General features: G+C 44.6%; 1 protein-coding gene across 1 annotated transcript; it reads left to right on the plus strand.

The window, feature by feature from the left end:
- The first annotated feature begins 7,809 nt into the window (after positions 1-7,809).
- BMP2 (bone morphogenetic protein 2) lies at positions 7,810-19,425 on the plus strand. Its single transcript, XM_053927049.2, has 3 exons — positions 7,810-9,039; positions 10,229-10,578; positions 17,717-19,425. Exons 2-3 carry the CDS (start codon positions 10,236-10,238, stop codon positions 18,556-18,558), a joined length of 1,185 nt encoding a protein of 394 aa, XP_053783024.1. The 5' UTR covers positions 7,810-9,039; positions 10,229-10,235; the 3' UTR covers positions 18,559-19,425.
- The last annotated feature ends 343 nt before the right edge of the window (positions 19,426-19,768 follow it).

Consider the following 19,768-nt stretch of genomic DNA (forward strand, 5'->3'; position numbering starts at 1 on the left):
GCTGCAGTGGGCACTGACCTGTGGGCTACATCTGGCCTTCAGCGCCCTTGAGTGGTCATTGTAGAGTAAATACTAGAGGATGAAATAATTTTCCTGAAATCTCTCAGGTCACGCCTACCTTGCATTATTTCCTCAGTCAGTTCTACAGTATTTAGGGCAGAAAGCAAAACCCCTTTTGTCTCCCATTGAGACAGTGTGTGAAATATTCCCAGTGTGAGAATATCCACATTAGAATCATTGTGGTCAACGTGACTCTCTTGAATTGCTGTTGTTCAATCCGAGTATTTTTACCGTAATTCTAACTTCGCTGTCCTTAGACCCCTTTTGTCTTTGCAAAATTATTAGGTAACCAAGACGAAAGAATTTGCCGTTGGTCCTATGGGGGCGCCATAGAGAGATGGACATGAGTAACAGTCTAGGGGTAACTATACTGGATTTGCTGAGCTTTGTGTGGTCCAACAAATTGTCAAAGGAGCAGAGACGTGCGACTAAAGTTATAAGCAGTAGATGAAGAATCCATGAGTATTAATTAGCACTCAGAAATATACTATTCTCGTAGGAGATTTCTTTTTGTAAAAGAAAGGAAATGATCACACAGAAATTTTCTGATAAAGCCATTATGCAAACCCTGGGTTGATTTTGCTAAAGGCCTCCTGACAACTTCAACTATTTCGTGAACTATTTGGAGATACTTTTCAAATACTGATATTTCCTTCTCCTATGTTCTTCTACTTATTAACTCAAATACCTCACCTCACTCCTCCTTCAGTTCTATGGAGTCTCCTTCCCATTTCATTGTCCATTCTGCTTCTATACCTGTGATCTCAAAATAGCACCAAGGAGCTGCTGTTAACTCCTAGTCTATCTGTTGTTCTCCCAGTCTCACCATTACTGAAGGCCATGGACCATCCTCTTCTTCTTGGATGAGAAGACAAGTTACGAATTCTAGGGCAAGTTACAACTGTCTGTTTTTCAGTTCTCTAAGACTTTTTCTGCAACATCTTGTCCACCTTCCTTGGCAATCTTTTCCTCTCCAAATGATTAAGCCTTACCTCAGAATTCTGCAACCCAATCCTCTAATCCTTTTCCTGAACTCCCAGCCAGTGTTTAATTACCTACTCTATACTTCTATGAGGATGCTTAATCAGATTTTCACAGGTACTTCCAAAAGGAACCAGTCCTGCTTCTCCCATTAGTTCCTGTTCACACTCCTCACTCTTGACAGCACCACTGGTTGTGTCTCACCGGAGACCCAAGCTCCAAAACCTACACAAACTCTATCCATGTCCATGCCACACCTACCGATCTGAGCTTCTTTGGAGCTTTCATATTGGCTTATTTTTCATGTGGACTTGAGGCCCCCATTACCACTTGTGTTGAATAACTACAAAAGCTACTATCTGGCCCCTTTACCTCCAGTCTCCCTATACTCCCTTTCCCCCACCACTACACTTTACCACTCATGAGATTTGTTTTCCTAACATGCATCTCCAAACATGTCATTTCTTTGGTTAAATTATTTCACACAGATCCATTTATACGGAATTGAGTCCAAACTTCTTAGACTACCAGCCAAGAATCTCAAGGTCCTGAAGTCTGCTTACCTTTCAAAACTTACTGTGTTGGATATTCTCTCTTTGCACCACAGATGCACTCTTTACGTTGCTCTGTGCCTGAGAGGTTGATTTCTTTGGTGACACAGACTGAGATTTCCAGCTTCTACAGAGTCCCCTCCCCTTGAGTGTGATCTTGATCTGTGTATACGACTCCCCTTGTTAGGCCATATATGTTATATGGCAATAAGTGATAGGAATTTTGTAGATATAATTAAGGGTCCTAATCAATTGAATTTGAGTTCATCAAAAGGGAGGTTATCCTGGGTGAGCCTAATATAATCAGGTGAGTCTTTTATTTTATTTTAATTTTTTTCATATTTATTTATTTATTTTCTTTCATTTTTTTCTTTATTGTTGTTCAATTACAGTTGTCTGCATTTTCTCCCCCTCCCACCCCATCCAAACCCACCTCCCTCCCTTGCTTCCACCCTCCCCGTTGGTTTTGTCTATGTGTCCTTTATAGTAGTTCCTGAAAACCCTTTTAGAAGAGGTTGTAATGAACACATGTTCTCTGTCTGGATGAAAGAAGCAATCGTGAGCGAATTCTAAGCTGTAAGAAAATGAATTCTGCCAACAACCCCATGGATATGGAAGAGTACTTGGAGCCTTAAATGAGACTAGCACCTTGACTGCAGCCTTCTGAGACCCTGACTAGATTCCTGACCCACAGAAACTGGGAGATAGAGGGGCATCAAGCCACTAAGTTTGTGGCAACTTGTTACACAGCGATAGATGACGAATAGACTTGTCCTGGTCAAATTGGGCCAGTGGAGATTTTAACAGATATTCAGAGAGTAGGAGAAAAGAAAGGTTGAGCTATTTATTCTCTATGCCAGCTCCTTCCCAAGCAAGCCTCAATCAGAGGTCCTCCCACTTCTGCCAGTGGCTCTTTTACAGCTGCAGCTTTTTCTAGGCTGTACCTGTTCATCCTGTGTCCCTGTAGATGTAAGGGTTGTAAAGCCTCCTGCTTTAGCTTCCTGATGCAGGCCAGGGCACTTCATGAGTCCTTGTCATTTTTCCTCAACTCTGCCCACACTTTTGTACAATGTCCTTCTGGTAAACTTTGTTAAATTCTTTGTTAAGGAACGTGCCTTCTGCCCTGACCAGTGTGGGGGCTCAGTTGGTTGGCTGTCGTCGCACAAAGCAGAGGGTCACCAATTGGATTCCAGGCCTGGGTTGTGGGTATGGTCCCCTGTCTGGGTGCATGAGAGAAGCAACTGATTGATGTTTCTCTCTCACATTGATTTTTATCTCCCCCCTCTTTCTCCCTTCCTTCCCTTCTCTCTAAAAAAAAAAAAAAAAAGAATGTGCCATCACTTTACTGCTGGGACCCTGCCTGAACAGTGGACTCACCTCTAGTATTTATTGCCTTATCCTTACTCAAACCCACTTTTAAATATTGAACCACACCATCTTTGATCCTCAAAACAATCCTGTTTTCTTTTTTTCTTTTTCTTTTAACCCTCATCTGAGGATACATTCAGTGATTTTTAGAGAGAGAAGAAGAGGTGGGGAGAAAGAGAGAGAGACAGAGACACAGAGAGAGGCAGACATCAATGAGAGAGAGAGAGAGAGAGAAACATCAGTGTGAGAGAGAAACATCCATCAGCTGCATCCCACACATGCCTTGACCGAGGAGTGAACTCACAACCTAGGTATGTGCCGTGACCAGGAATCAAACCCAAACCTTATGGTGTACAAGGTGATACTCCAACCAATTGAGCCACCTGGCCAGGGCTCTACATTTTCTTCTCAGGTATCTTGGCTTTGGGTTGCTTCTACTGTCTGGAATCAAGAGACCATTAGCATGGTGTGGGTGGGCAGGTAGTGGAAGGGATTCCAAACAAACAAAATCATGAGTTCTAGAATACTTGCTGTGTTACTTGCTGTATGACCTTGGGAGATGTCTTAGCCTCTCTAGGCACAGTTTCTTCATCTGTAAAATGTGGGTAACAATAACCACTGAGCAATGTTCTTGTGAGGACTAGGTGGAATAGCAAGTGGAAAGCAGGTAGTACATAAAGCCCAGGAACTAACGGTGTCGGTGTTGAAAACCCACTGCTGCTAACGCTGATGTTCATAAAGACGCCTGCTGATCCTACAGAAATTCTACTCATCGGGAAGGTTCCTCTCAAATGTCCTCCACATTAGACGTGCAGCACTTATTTTTTTCACTTCTCTAAAAGTTCTTATTCATACTTACCAGCAAACATGTACCATCCTTTCGGCTGAATTCTCAACTCTGCATTATAGGCAAAGAGGATGTATTTTTGGTTTCCTGGGACCTTAGCGAGTAGTGCTATGGACAAAGTAGCTGCTTAATAAATATGTGGCGCCAAGGACATGCAACGAGCAACACTGTCATTGACATCACACTCTCATTAACACAAGATCAAATGTTTTCATGTCATTGACAAGTTAGACAACTATTTTGATATTCGGTAATAAACTAATTTTGAGTGGATATCGAAAACAACCTAAAACAATGTCGTTAATCCGCATGGACATAGTAATTCAAACTTTGCAACTTTTTTTTCTATTGACACATATCTTAGCGCTTATTTTTAACAACAGCTCTGTGAGAAGATCAGCTATTAATCTCTACATATTATTCATGAAGGAACTGAGACTATGAGAATTTGTTATTGCCTTAGACTGACCCAAGTGACGACCTTTCTGATGAAACACCCACTGTTTAGCAATATGATAAAAACTGTTAGAAGAAAAAAGCCACATGAAGTCTTATCTCTCAAAATCAGGCCATAATATTTCAGGCAAAAAGCTGAAAATAAATTTAAAGATATATAAGAGTATGTAGCAATCAGGATATTGTATATATAGGGCATTGTTAAACTCTCCAGGTTCACACGTGTTATGCATTTGACTATTACGATGCCATCTGGGGCAGGCAGAACATATATCTGTTTATCCCAATCAACAGATAAGGCCAAGAGAGGACCATTTGGAATTCAGCCATCCATAACTGAACCACAGAATTAGAATCTAAGCCACCCAACTAAGTCTTGGGCTGCCATCAACATATTTGAGAACGCTTACTGTGTGCACCCTACAATATAATCAAGTCATAAAATTCATTCTCCCTTAATTTTTAAGATGAAGTCAGTACTCGCCTGAAAGTAATAACTCTAACTTTACCTACTAGGCTTAGTTTTGCAAATACATTACTCCATCCTATCCATGCTTCCTACCATATTTAAATATACATCAAATAGGTAAAAATTTTAATTGTAAATGCTGCTCTTTTGCTGTGGCTCCTGGTTCCTGTGAAAGAACCTTATCCAGGTAGAATTGGTGTTGGGTGTCACACTAATAACAAAGCAAGATATATGTTAAAAAGCCAAGAGGTTTCAATGGGGAGTAGCCACAGGTTTCAGTGGAATGACAATTACTAGGTAGATGGATCATTTAATGACTGCTATGACCTTTACAATAGTGAGGATCATGATTTTAAGGTTAATTTGCATAATGGTTGGCCTAGCAAGAACAATGGCGAATGCTAATAGCTTCAGGATGCAATAAAACATTATCTGGGCTGAACTGCTAAAGGAAGAGTTGCCAAAGTGAGACTCTTTAAGCACTTTGTTCCATCCCAGGTCATGTCCACACATAATTAAATGCAGGTTTCTGGTATGTCTTCAAAAACTGGCAAGTGATGGCTGAAAGGGAATAGCAGCAACTTTCTTTATACAGAATCATTACCTGGAAGGCTCCTTCCTTCCTTCCTCCCTCCCTCCCTCCCTCCCTCCCTCCCTCCCTCCCTTCCTTCCTTATTACATAACTTGCTGCCCCTTCTGAGGTGGCTGAATTTGCAACTATCATCACCCCTCCTCCAGGCAACTTCCCACTCCCACTCTTGCCACTCCCTACATCTGGCAGATACACAAAATTTGATACAACAAGAAAGAATAAATCTTACCAATGGGCTCAACAACTCTCCCTGAACCTTCGGAGAGGTAGAGTTGACCATGTCTAGAAGCAGGTGGTATTTTCAAGGCAAACAGGCACTGTCCCCTCAAAGTAATGATCCTGCATTCTGAGTTGCAGGTTGAAGGTAGCTATTAACAAAGAGAATAAAAAGAGATAGGCCATCTCCATTCAGATTTATCATTTTTAACTATTTATTGACTAGAAGTTGGATACACCCGGTCATCCTGCACTTTGTGTTACCAAATCAGTCTTTGGAGATTATTTACTGACTTCTTTCTCCCAAGCGTTTGAACTCATTTCCACCACAAGAGGGCAGCCATCTCTAAAAAACAACCAAGAGCCTGGATCTTGAGAGAGCGAGCCAAAATTTAGGAACTTGAGCTCGGGAAAGGCATTCACTGGGCAGTCCCTCAGAAATCACACAATCACACATAGAAGAGATCCTGGGATGGGCAATACTGAAATAGAATAGGGAGTCCAGAAATGCCAGTTTCATAAACTAACAAGGTTCCCCTTTCGCAAGTTATGAAGGCCCGAAGCTGCAAGACATGCTTGATGTCATCACCAGAGATTGTTTTTTCATCTTTACTTAAAGAGCATCCAACAGCTATCAGCTTTCTCCTCCTCTTTAAAAGTTACATACTGATTTAGGTTTCATAAGTTTTGTTTTGTTTTTTAAATCTCATTGATGACAGAAACAATTGTTAACTTCGTAATTAAACTTGATAGGGAAGGAAGTAGTTTCAGTAGTACAATAAACACTTTTTGACTTGTGTCTATGAGTAGAATATGTTCTATTCCCAACTTGTGTCCAGTGATTCAGAGTGACAGTCAATGGTTACAGCACTTTATTTTCAGGCAAAAAAAAAAAAGTAGCCTGTTCCTGAATATTTTGCTCAACCGCAGCACCGCCCTCCCCCCCAATTTATTTTCCTAGTAGGTAGGCTTCCTCTGGAATACCGTATTTGACCTTTATGCTTTCAGAACCAGCAAGTGCCTAATTCTCCTCTGTGAGTTGCTAATCTGATTTACAGGAGCAGAATCTCGAATTATTTTAGCTCTCAAACTGAAAAAATAGTAACATGGACAATAGATTGCTATGAGCTCCCGCTTCAGACTTCTGCCTTTCTGCTTTGCTGGCTTACAGGTTCTGTACATGCTTGATTTTTGCCATCTGACCTTACCCCCCAAATTTCCTGCCTTTGGCTTCTGAGAACACTTGGGCAGCTTGGTTGTGCTTTGCATGGCGGATCCTGGAATCTTGGGAGGGATAGAAAGCCTCGAAACCCATGGTGCAGCAGGTTTGGGAAATATTTCGGCGGAGGAAGACAAGTGATTTGACCACATGCCACAGACGTGCTGCTGGGCCCAGTGGAAGAGATTGGGGCAGAAAGAAGGTTCTAAGGTCTCAATACAGAATTGTCTTGTAGGCTTGGCCCACACTGTGCATTATTTTACCTTCCTGTGATCTGCTAATCGCCTGCCTCTGAGCAGGGAGAGATAAATATCACCAGGCATGAAGTGATTGCTACCATAAAAAGAAATAAAATCCCTCTCATCCCCTTCTCACTGCCACAGGCACAGAGTCCAAGTTGCACGTGTCTGTATAGCAGGATGACATCTATCTCACGTACAGACATATTTATAGAAATGTTTTCATTAGCCTATATTTACGTGTGTAGATGTAGCTATATAGACATACACGCGTATATCAGTGTATTACATAGATTTGAATAAATTATGTGTATATTTATATAAATATAAATGTATACGTGTATGTATAGAAATGTAAGTGTGCATACATTTACATATGTAAATGTCCGTGTGTGTTAAAGTTTAAATAACACCCAGCTTTCAAACTCTAGTTTTCTTTTAATTCTCCTTCCTCTAACTTGGTTGAGTTTTGCTTTGTTCTTTTCTTTTCTTTTCTTTTTTTTTTAATAGTGTGTTACAGAAAAACTTCAAACTGAAAGTTGAATAACGGGCCGGGTAGGGAAATAAAGTCTTCACCCCGTCTTTGGCCGGGATCGATTCCCCGGAGAGCCAGCGAGGTTCCGGGGCCGCAGTCGATCTCCCCTCGGAGAACGGGGGCTGGAGGAGCGAGCGCCCCCGCCGGCTGCCGCGTGTCCCCGCCCTCCGCCCCACCCCGCCGCGGCTGCCCCGGCGCGCGGTCCACACCCCTGCGCGCAGCTCCCGCCCGCTCGGGGATCCCCGGCGAGCCGCGCCGCCGAGGGGGAGACGGCAGGCGGCGTCCCCTTTAAAAGCCGCGAGCGCCGCGCCACGGCGCCGCCGCCGCCGCCGCCGCCGCCGGAGTCCTCGCCCCGCCGCGCTGCGCTGCGCCCGGCTCGCGCTGCGCCCGCCGCCCCGCTTCCCACACCCTGCCGGGGATTGTCAGCAGCCGCCGGACAGCAGCCGCCACGGGCGCTGCCGCCGACCCGGACGACCTCGGGCTAGTGCCTCCCGGATTATTGGGGTCTCCGAGGCACCGGCGCGCCGCAGACCCCACTCGGGCTGGAGCGCCCGGCCGTGCGCACCCCTGCGCTTTGGCCTCGGCTGCCCGGGCCGCGCCAGAGCTTAGGACCCGCGCGCAGAGCGCTGAGGAGCCAAGCCTGAGCGCCGGGATGCCGATCAGCTCCAGCCGGAGCTCGGGGGCCAGGGAAGCGCCGGCCGAGGTGTGATCGGACCCCAGGCTGGCCACAAAGGGCACCGCTGCTTGGCCCGGTGGCTAGGAGAGCGAGGGGAGAGCGCGGCCACCCGCCTCGGCGGCCCGGGACTCGGCTCGACTCGCCGGAGAATGCGCCCGAGGACGACGGAGCGTCTGAGCCGCGGTGGTTTCTACTGGCAAGCGCTAATGGGGGTGCGCTGGAGGAAGGCAGAGTGATGCGGGGGGGCAACTCGCCTGGCACCGAGATCGCCGCTGCGCCCTTCCCCGGACCCGGCGTTGCCCAGGATGGCTGCCCCGAACCATGGGCCGCAGCGGAGCTAGCGCGGAGCGCCCTGCTCTCGCCTCCCGAGTCCCGGAGCCGGTCCCGCGCGGGGCCACGCGTCCCGCGGGCGCTGGTTCCTAAGGACAACGACAGCACCAGCTTTTCCTCTCTCCCTTCCCTCCCCTGCCCCGCACTCCTCCCCCTGCTCGCAGTTGTTGTGTGTCAGCACTTGGCTGGAGACTTCTTGAACTTGCAGGGAGAATAACTTGTGCTCCCCACTGCGTGCCGGTGCCTTTGCCCAGTGGACCCCGCCGCACCGCCTCCGAATCCCGCCGCCCCTCCGCTCCTTCGCTGGGTCCTACCCCGAGACGCCGTTCGCTGCGTGAGGCCAGCGACTGCCCCGCCGGCAACCGGGAAGACAGGGAGGAGGCGAAAGAAGGGAACTCGCTCCCTGCGCCAAGTCCTTCGGCCAGAGCTTTTTCCATGTGGAGGCTCTTTCAATGGACGTGTCCCCGCGTGCTTCTTAGACGGTCTGCGGTCTCCTAAAGGTAGAGGACGTGGGCCCGGGGCTGGGACCAGGGGTGGGGTGGGGAGCGGCGCACCGACGGCCGCTGCAGCTGAGCCCCTCTGGGTCCGGCTTGGCGGGACGTAAACAGACCCCCCTTCAAGTCCACGTGCAGCCGAACCCCCGCTGGGATGCCCCCGTCCTACCGCCCCCGGCGACCGTCAGCCTCGCCCTCCTGGCTCGGTCTCTTCCGCCCCTCCTCCTTCCCCTCTCTACGGTATTTTATTAGGGCTGTTAACACTTAGATGATTTTTTTTTTTTTAAGTCAAAGAGATCCCGTCGAGAGGGTGAATTTCACCCGTTAGCTGCCAACCTGTTTGCCCTCCCATGGCCGTCCCTCCTCCCTCCTTCAAGTTTCTCCAGGAGACTTGCTGCCTCTACTCAGAGCCATGTCCCATTTGGGACATTGCTAAAAGTTGGGGTTCTCCCTGTTTGTTTCCAGGAATTTGAGGGGCAGTACTTCAGTGCCACTTGGTACTGACACGCGAATTAGTAGATACTAGCTATTTACGTAACCCCAGGAAGATACCTGTGTATCTTGACTGCGTGGGGGAGGGAGGTGGGGTCTGGGGTTGGAGTGGCCTGCCCCGACATCGCTGAGGCTAGAGGCGCGGGCCCTAAGTTGCAAGTGGCTTGGGAAGTTGTGGCCTTTAGTTGACTGGGTCTGGAAGTTATAGACTTTGTGTGTGTATCAGGAAGTTCTATATAGTGCCTCTAAGGAAGTCACATGCACCATTCGTGCGTGTTTATGTGCAAGCGAGCGCTGAGCGCTGAGCAGTTTGGGTTTGTTTAGGGGACAGACAACGGGTGTCAGACCCAGTAATGGTTTTCCCGGGTTCCCTGCACTGGCTGTCAGCGCGAGTGTCACAGAAAAAAAAAAAGGTGACAGTCACTGACTCCGTGGGTGGGAGGAGGTGGGGGTTGCAAATCATGTCCCACGAATTAAGGGTGGGATGGGAGGGGGAAAGCTTTATGGCCCAGGAACTAGGGCCCTTCCACTCTCCCAAACGTTCTAGCTTCAGCCGCTCTTAAGTATTCCCGCGAAGGTTGCAAGCCAGGCGGGCACCCTGGAGGAGGAGGCAGGCGGATGAAGCAGGGAGCTGGGGCCGCGGGGGCGGGAGGGGGGAGGGCTGGGCGGGGACCTTGGTGACTCACGTCGGCCCTGTCTGCAGGTCGACCATGGTGGCCGGGACCCGCTGTCTTCTAGCGTTGCTGCTTCCCCAGGTCCTCCTGGGCGGCGCAGCCGGCCTCATTCCCGAGCTGGGCCGGAGGAAGTTCGCGGCGTCAACTGGCCGCTCCTCATCCCAGCCCTCAGACGACGTCCTGAGTGAGTTCGAGTTGCGGCTGCTCAGCATGTTTGGCCTGAAGCAAAGACCCACCCCCAGCAGGGACGCAGTGGTGCCCCCCTACATGCTAGAACTGTACCGCCGTCATTCGGGCCAGCCCGGCGCACCCGCCCCGGACCACCGGCTGGAGAGGGCAGCCAGCCTCGCCAACACTGTGCGCAGCTTCCACCACGAAGGTGAGGCTTGGAGCAGGGGAGAGGGGGCAGGGGCGGGGGCGGGGAGGCGTCCGGCCAAGTGCCCCACTGTGGGCAAACTGCAGGCAACTGCAGGCATCCCTAGAAGGGCAACTTGGCCTGGGCATGGAAGCGGTTTCCAGGCTTGTCTCTTGTAAGAACCTTTCCCAACCTGGCTGTAACACACTGCCTTGCGTGGTGGGGGAGCCAGGGATTCCCCATTGGTAAATCCGCACCCTTTTCCTGGCTTGCAGCCAGAAGAGCGACTCCTCCTCCAGGAACTGGAGAGAAATCAAGTGATGGGAAAGATGAGGGCAAACGGCATGCCCCTAGTCAGCTAAACGTGCAAGAATTCCAGAGGGGAAGAAGAGAGGGAGGCGGGCAGATTGGGATCTCTTTCCCTCTGTTTGGAAGCCCTCACTCTATAAATCTGCCTCTCTTGCTTAAGCCGGGGCTTCAGGCTAGACAGAGCCAAGGGTAGAATTTTCAGAGGTTGTATTGAAAAATCAAAGCCCAGGGCCGAAGTCTTTCTAATTTACAGTTGATCTGGGCCTGGTTTGGAAAAATTTTGAATCCCTATCTAATCCCTGTGGGAGATCAATTCCACAATCAATCTTATTGTTTCCACAATGACTTTCTTGTCTTGTGCTTAAATCGGAGATGAACTCCTAGTAGAGACAAGGGAAGCCTCAGATGAAAACTTTTGCAGCAGCTGCCTGTTTCCCTTCATGTGCATTGAAATGTGGGATTTTTTTTTCTTTTATGATACTGGATGTGGTTTTTCTAAGGTAGGATATTTTGCTTGTTTCATCGGAAAGGCATTTAGTGGATATGAAATGTCTTAGAGCAGCTCTTGAGATCTGTTGTACATAGGTTCTTAGGGCAATTAGTCAAAAATATGTTCCGCTTCAATTCCTTTTCTACACTTTTAAATGCCCCTTTGGCTTAATACATTCTAAGTAAGGCACCGGTTCCTTCAAGTTCGAGAGAAGGGTCCAAAGTTGCAAGTCACAGGGCAACCACTTGCAGGATATTGGGGAGTTGGAAGTGAAGTTCCCTTTTTCTTGCCTTGCCCTGCTGAGGTGGTAAGTTTCAAGTGGAATCTACACACTCAAATGTAGAAATGCTTCATCAGAACCTTGGGATGATGAGAGAGCCAGCTCGTCATTTTCAGCCAATGCTGGTTAGAACGGTTTTTCTGGGTAGAAAAGTAAGAAGGGCTGCTTTAGCCACCTCTCCTGGAAATGTAGCATGGAAACCATTCTTTACTTTTAAGGCCAAGAAGGCACTATGTGTCTCTCATAACATAAAAGGAAGATCGTTTAAATCATTTGACACCTGAAACACTCAGTTGCATGAGGATTCCATAAGTGAAGTCTGCGTATTTCTTCCTCTAGAAGTGGCTTGATCAAAACTGAATAAGCTGCAAATTATTTGAGAGTGTAATTTCAACTTAAATAGTATGCTTAGTTTATATGCCAGAAACGATATCTTTAAAAGTGTAAATGTGAAGTGTGAAATAGCACAGAAGTTACCAACTTGCTTAAAATCGACTTTCAGTAACCTCAGATGTTAATGCAATTATATGATAGAGAAACGCTTTGTAATTTTTGCCCCAAATTTCAACAAATCCATTTTTTTTTCTTGTTACAACTAGTGTATCAGCCTTAGGCCACATATTGCACTATTTGAAAACTGCTTCATTTTTGTGGAACCCAGGATTTTGTTTTTACAAACATCTTTGTGGCACGTGCGGCACTACAAATCTTCTAATAAACCATGTGATTAAGGCTGCTGGCTTAAGAGAAGAATTTGGTTCATGTATTGTTAATGGGCACCTACTTGGTAAAGGACAAACGGACCTGATTACAAGAATTACCGGTTGTTTTTATTTGTGGGTGGGATCTGGATGGTTTGGTGAAATTAGGAGACAAGAGATGTGATGGAATTCTTTCAACCAAGGTGTGAAGATAATGGGACCACATGGAAAGGTAATCCAGAGACAAAATCATCAGTTGCGGTTTCTCCTCTTAACCTTTGTCTTGTCCTTTGTGCGATGGCTTTTATTCGGGACAGCCCAAATGCTGAAAAATTTTCTTTCTTCAAAGTCATTAAGAAGTGCTTCAGCCACTTAGCTTTCAAACTCCCACCATGGATAGAAAAATCACTCTCTAGCTGGAGTGTTTTGTGCTTTGTTATAGTGAGAAACATATTGAAGTGGGTTGACTTCATTGGCTGAGCAAAAAGTCTTTACTCCTTCCTGTTAGATTGGACCACGTATTGCTCTCCAGACTTGGAAAGACAGTCTTCCTTTTGCATGAAATAACGGACTTATTTGTCTCTGTGACAAAAGTTTTGAGATAGAGATTAACACTGTTCCTACAAGTATAATTATTGTGAAAATATCCATACAACAGGAATGTTTAAGGAGCACTCAGTGCCCTTTGAAGGAGAATTTGTTTCACATTCTCAGGGCAACAAAAGGATTTGAACACTAGATACCCCCAAATGCAATACTTCCCTGGTGTGCTTCCCTAGTGTCCCCAGGTTTTCACTGTGATTATGAAAGACCCCATTAAGTAGGACAGACATTCTTTTTTGGGAGTGCTTGTAGAGACTGAGGCTTTGGTGCCCAGTGGTAGCTCCTTGGTGGTGCACTAACGTTTTCTGTTCTACTTGTTGTGTGTGCGTGTGTGCGTGCGCGTGTGTGCGGTTCCTCCATAATCTCTCTCGCTGTCTTCTCATTAAGCTTTTTTTTTTTTTTTTTTTTTTTTTTGCTTTTTGACTTGCCCTCTGTGTGGCTCACTAAGTAGTGAGAGGACAATGAGAGGGCACTCAATCATACCAGAGGTGCTGGAGCTAAGGGTGGGCGGAGGCCAAAGCAGGGTTGGTCATTACGACCATATGTTTCCTTCAGCTGCCATCTCCTCTGTCGTCTTTGGTTTAACTGACTCATTTTAACCTTTTGTGTTTTATCTTTTTCTCTTTGATATTTCAGTTCTATGGCCATTATTTTATATTTTAGAAAGTATTGTTTATTATTTTCAGCCACTTCCGTTTTATGTCAGGACAGTAATTTCCAACCTTACCGATTTGCTAGAACATCCCGAGGTTTTTGTTGTTGTTATCTTAACGGACTTTTTTTCGTCCAGATAGTGTTGCCAATTCTCAAAACATAGTAACTCCCTTTTTTGCTAAACCTCACCATGTGATAGGACAAAAAGGCAGCCACAAAGCATCAGTGCTTCCGAACAAGACCTGGGTGTCCCAGTGGGCTCTGCCACTTTACTCTTCTGCTCACTGAGTTCTGTGGGCTCTCCCTGTCATACTTGGGTAGTATGTTCCTATCTCCTTAGTTGGGAAAGAAGTCACCCTGTGGGTATCATTGTAGTATTAGTGTACTCCCAATGGTTCTGGCTTTTGCTTGAGTTTTTGATTCATCCCTGTGTTACGTAGTGCCGTCTAGTGGCCAGAATCTTGGAAACTGCAGTAGACTCAAGTTCATAGCTCCGCTCTTCCTTTACTAGCTCTGTGACCTTAGGAGAGTAACATAACCTTTCCGAGCTACAGCTATTTCATTCACAAATAGAGGTAATAAGTTTCTCTCTAATCAATTTGTTGTGAGATAATTCATTTAAAGCTCTCAGTCCCAGACTTGGCACAAAGAAGCTTTCAGCACACTAGCTTACTATTATTATTATGACTTCTTTCTCTTATGTCTAACCCTCCCCTTGCATAGGAAAGTGGAGGCCAGAGTAGACCTACACTGGCTGAGGAAATTCAGCCTTATCTTTTGGATGATTTTGATGCAGATGAATAATTGACAAAGAGTGTAGATGGTTCCTCACTTTTGGAGGACAGGTTGAATGTCATTGCCTATTTTTCTTTGCTTCCCCACAGTTTCGCCATCACAGCTCCATTTATTTGGTTAAGAACTTTTAAATAAATGTGAAGAATAAGAACATGTATTTGGTTAAGAACTAGGTTCGGGAACCCAGGTCTGAGATAGCCTGGGATCCTCAAATCCCTTGGCAAGTTCAGATTATTCCACAAGAGGCATTTCCAGAGAATTAACAACTGTAGAAACCTCCAAAACAGCATACTGTTACCTCCTTAGGTAAATGGTCTATATTTTCAGACTCCCCGGGCTTCCTGTGATAATTTGCAGAAGTCTTTTTTTTTAATTTAATTTATTTCACACAGGTTTTCATTTTTCAACCCGAAGGAAACATTTATGTTGCTCCCTTGCAGATTAAAGGAGATAGTGTTAGATACCTAACCTGGAGCGCTTGTTTTCCTGGGTTTGGGAGTTTCAGAGAACTTCTCACTTCCCTGACCTGCAGTCAGGGGAGTTGTCAAGGGGGCTTTTGTATTGAGGAGGAAGAGGGCTCCTTCAAGGAACAGGTTGACTGAGATGAAGCTGGAAAGTCAAGAGAAAGGTCTTCATAGTACTTGATATTATTTATCAGGGAAAAGTTTTCCCCTTTGTTAAGATAACTAAGTGGTTATCCTTTTGCCACTCATCCCCAGTGAGATTTTGAAGCACCTGAAACTGAATGATGTTTCTATAGGTCAAATCTGGTCAAATGGTGGCAATTTGATGTGATTGAATTTTATATTTATCTTTGGAGGGTTACTGTTTTATTTTCTGCCTGCTTTGTACTCATCTTCTTTGTTTCAATCATCTGTCTCTCGTGCTTGCCTTGGAGAGTGTCCCTTCCTTGTTATTCTTTGGCTGTGTGTGTGAATCTACGTGTCTGTGTGTTTATAATTTTTTCAATGTAAGGATTTAGATTCAGGGATTCCGTTGCCATCGTGATTTCTCTGGGCACCTTCATTAATACAGCCTTTGGGTAATTTGCCTTTCCTTCCCCCTCTTTAAAAGGAAAGAAGGCATTCTTAGGTGGGCTGGCATTCAGGGAAGTGAGGCACAGGCCTGGCTTTGGGTCACTGCATCTGGGCAACATGGCTGATTTTGACTTCACTCCTATTTCCTTGGATATCTGGTTTCCCCTGGTAGCCCTTGGCTTCTCTGCTGAAAGAATGCCTTTAGGGAAAATATCAGAGGGCTCCTGAATTGCAAGGAGGAGAGGAAAGGAGACAAATATAGGCCTTGCTGCTTGTTGGGAACCACGGAGGAAAGCCCTGGTTCCATTGGTGGGAGGGTTATTTTTCAAAATAGTGCCTGGTCTGAAGTATTACTCATTTACAATGGGGTCTAAAATGTAGATGGCTCTCAAAAAGTATCCCCAACAGGTATGGACTAGAAGGCACAAGGGTACCATGGAGGGCTTACTTCTTGACCTGATAGTCTCCATGTCCAAGTAGATGAGTTTTTAGGAGATCTTCCTACTTCATGGGCCTAAACTCATTCCTTGGCCCACACTAATGAAGCTACTCATTTTTATCTTACTCAACATAATCACACCTAAAAATGTGCTCCCAGCAATTTGTTCTTGAATATGAAAAGCATCCCTTAAAACCTTTAGGCCTCAAGGCAGCATTACCTCACCTGGGAGCTTGCTAGAAATGCATAATCTCAGGCGCTACCTCTGACACAGGGAATCAGAACCTGCATTTGAAGATTTAAGGTGTCCTAGGTGTTTTGTGTGAAGGTAGAGTTTGAGAAACTTCACATTAAAACGTTACTCCATAATTTGGTATAAACTACCTCTGTTGAACTTCGTGCTTCCACTTAGCTTGCAATGACTGTGGCTTTGATGATGAAGGTTTACACAGGTAGAACCTTTGAGTGAGTGATCTGAAGTGGTTCTCCTTTGCTACGACATGTAGATTCCGTGAACAACTTACAGCTGTTTGATTTAGGAAAAATACAACAAAACTAATGGAAACACGGTATCCCCTTATGGTGATGACCTGGAACTATGGCCAGATAGATTTTGTCAGCATTTATACCAGATCCCGAATGAAGCAGATACACTTTTTGGACAGTCAAATGACAGGATGTATTTAAAGCTAGAAGAAAACAAACCTAAATATCTCAAATTCTAGTGTCGTGTACCATCAATGTAATAATACTGTGTACCTTTGATGACTTGCAGACTACAGCATTCAAGGTGCTCTGCTATTTTTTACTCGCTTAGAACCCAGTATTCAATATTGAAATTCAGGAACCGTAGAAGGAGCTTTTATGCATAGTCTACTTATATGACTGTTTTTGAAATAATAATAATAGATATAGAATGATTATTCTGTAAAGGATGAGATCTCTTATACGTTATAACTATCGTGGCATTTTTATAGATTATTATCAGGGGTTTTTTTTTGGTTTTGTGTCTATTCTTGGGTAGGTACTTCTTTTTAACATGAGTTATTTTTTGAAAAGATAAAGGAATCACAAACAGAGGAGAGTTGTTACCTTTTTTCTTCCAAAAGCATGTAAAGTGAGATTTTGATTTTAGAGGTCATAAGGAGGTGACAGGACAGACGACACGTGGGAAGTTATTTCTTATGAAATTGGCCTTAATTACTACGGTGGCCCAGTACCACCCTTACGTTTCAAAGAAGTAGATTCCTGTGTATGCCTTTGTCTCTAGATTTTTGAGTTAAAATAGTAGGGTGTGCTTTGCAAAATGTCATCGTTGATGCTGAGTTTCAGAGTCTTTAATTAGGAAACTGAAATCTGTATATCGAGATTTGTAAATCATCTAAATTGCAGAGCAATGTTTCAGAATACTGCTTAAGGGATTGACATTAAAGCCTTTTTCTTTTTACGAAATGCAATAATTTCCTCAAATCCTCACTCATTAGACCTCTACTAACTATAGTGCTGACTTTTTTTGCCCTAAAGTCTGTGAATTCCAAAGAAATGCTTCACCATTTCCCCCATTATTATAGCCACCTGGAAGCAGTATTCATGTATTGGATTAAAAACATAACAATGAATGATGAAATTGTGTTTTCGTGGTATGCACATTGACATAAATGTATAGAAAAGGGAGAAAGGGAGACTATTTTTATTTGAAGGGGAATTTTTATTTTCTGGTTGCAAACTTTTATATGGTCTCCCTAATCAAACCCTGGAATGAGATTTACAAATTCTTACATATAATCAGGTTGTCATTACTTATCTTACCAAGTATTTTTCTTCTTTTATTCCCACCTTTTTATATCAAATTAGAAGCTTTGGAAGAACTGCCAGAAATGAGCGGAAAAACAACCCGGCGATTCTTCTTTAATTTAACTTCCATTCCCACCGAGGAGTTTATCACCTCAGCCGAACTTCAGGTTTTTCGGGAACAGATGCAGGAAACTTTGGAAAACAATAGCAGTTTCCATCACCGAATTAATATTTATGAAATTATAAAACCTGCAGCAAGCAAATCGAAGTTCCCCATGACCAGGCTTTTGGACACCAGGTTGGTGAATCAGAATGCAAGCAGATGGGAGAGTTTCGACGTCACCCCTGCTGTGATGAGGTGGACTGCACAGGGACTCGCCAACCACGGATTTGTGGTGGAAGTGGCCCACTTAGAGGACCAGGGTGTCTCCAAGAGGCACGTCAGGATTAGCAGGTCTTTGCACCAAGATGAGCACAGCTGGTCACAGATAAGACCATTGCTAGTAACTTTTGGCCACGATGGGAAAGGACATCCTCTTCACAAAAGAGAAAAGCGTCAAGCGAAACACAAACAGCGCAAACGCCTTAAGTCCAGCTGTAAGAGACACCCTTTGTACGTGGACTTCAGTGATGTGGGGTGGAATGACTGGATTGTAGCCCCCCCAGGGTATCATGCCTTTTACTGCCATGGGGAGTGCCCCTTTCCCCTGGCGGATCACCTGAACTCCACTAATCACGCCATTGTTCAGACGTTGGTCAACTCAGTTAACTCTAAGATTCCTAAGGCGTGCTGCGTCCCAACGGAGCTGAGTGCTATCTCCATGCTGTACCTTGACGAAAATGAAAAGGTTGTATTAAAGAACTATCAGGACATGGTTGTGGAGGGTTGCGGGTGTCGTTAGCACAGCAAAATAAAATAAATATATATATATATATATATTATATTTTAGAAAAAAAAGAAAAAAAAAACCCCAAGTTGACACTTTAGTATTTCCCAATGAAGACTTTATTTATGGAATGAAATGGAGAAAAAAAAACACAGCTATTTTGAAAATATATTTATATCTACAAAAACAAGTTGGGAAAACAAATATTTTAATCAGAGAATTATTCCTTAAAGATTTAAAAATGTATTTAGTTGTACATTTTATATGGGTTCAACCCCAGCACATGAAGTATAATGGTCAGATTTATTTTGTATTTATTTACTATTATAACCACTTTTTAGGAAAAATAGCTAATTTGTATTTATATGTAATCAAAAGAAGTATTGGGTTTGTACATAATTTTCCACAAATTGTAGTTGTTTTCAGTTGTGTGTATTTAAGATGAAAAGTCTACATGGAAGGTTACTCTGGCAAAGTGCTTAGCACATTTGCTTTTTTGCAGTGCTACTGTTAAGGTCACAAGTTCAAGTCCAGAAAAAAAAAAAGTGGATAATCTACTCTGCTGACTTTCAAGATTATTATATTATTCAATTCTCAGGAATGTTGCAGAGTGGTTGTCCAGTCCATGAGAACTTACGTCCTTATTAGGTGGAATATTTGGATAAGAACCAGACAATGCTGATCTAATATAGAAACCCTCCCCCTCCCCCTTGATTTCCAGGAAGAGTATAAAGCAGGACCAATAGAAATAATTAGGGAAATGATGAACCTGCAGGAAAGTGAATGAAGGTTTGTTGTTCTTCTTTCCTAAACTAGTGGTTCCTTCAAAGGGGCTGGTCTGGCCAAAGTATTAAATAAAACATAAGATTTCTTCATTATTGATATTGTGGTCATGTATAATTAAAATTCATACCTAGTGGCCCTCATGAAGACTTGGAAATTGATTTTCAGTTAACTTTTACCTCAGCTGGGAGCTCTTCATGCTCAGAAGGACCCACTTCTCTAACTGCCCGAGACACAGCAAAACGGCGCCCATCTTGCTTTCTGTCCACGCCCCTGCTCTCTCTTCGATCAGCTTGCTTTTTCTTCCAAGGTCATGTGTTTGAACACATTTCTCCAAATGTTAAACCTATTTCAGATAATAAATTTCAAGGCTCTGGCATTTCAATTTATAACGTCCAACCCGTAAGAAGAGAAAATGATCTGTTTGTACAGTGTTCACAGT

This window comes from Desmodus rotundus, chromosome 6 (genome assembly GCF_022682495.2).
Source record: "Desmodus rotundus isolate HL8 chromosome 6, HLdesRot8A.1, whole genome shotgun sequence".
Classification (NCBI taxonomy): Eukaryota; Metazoa; Chordata; class Mammalia; order Chiroptera; family Phyllostomidae; genus Desmodus; species Desmodus rotundus.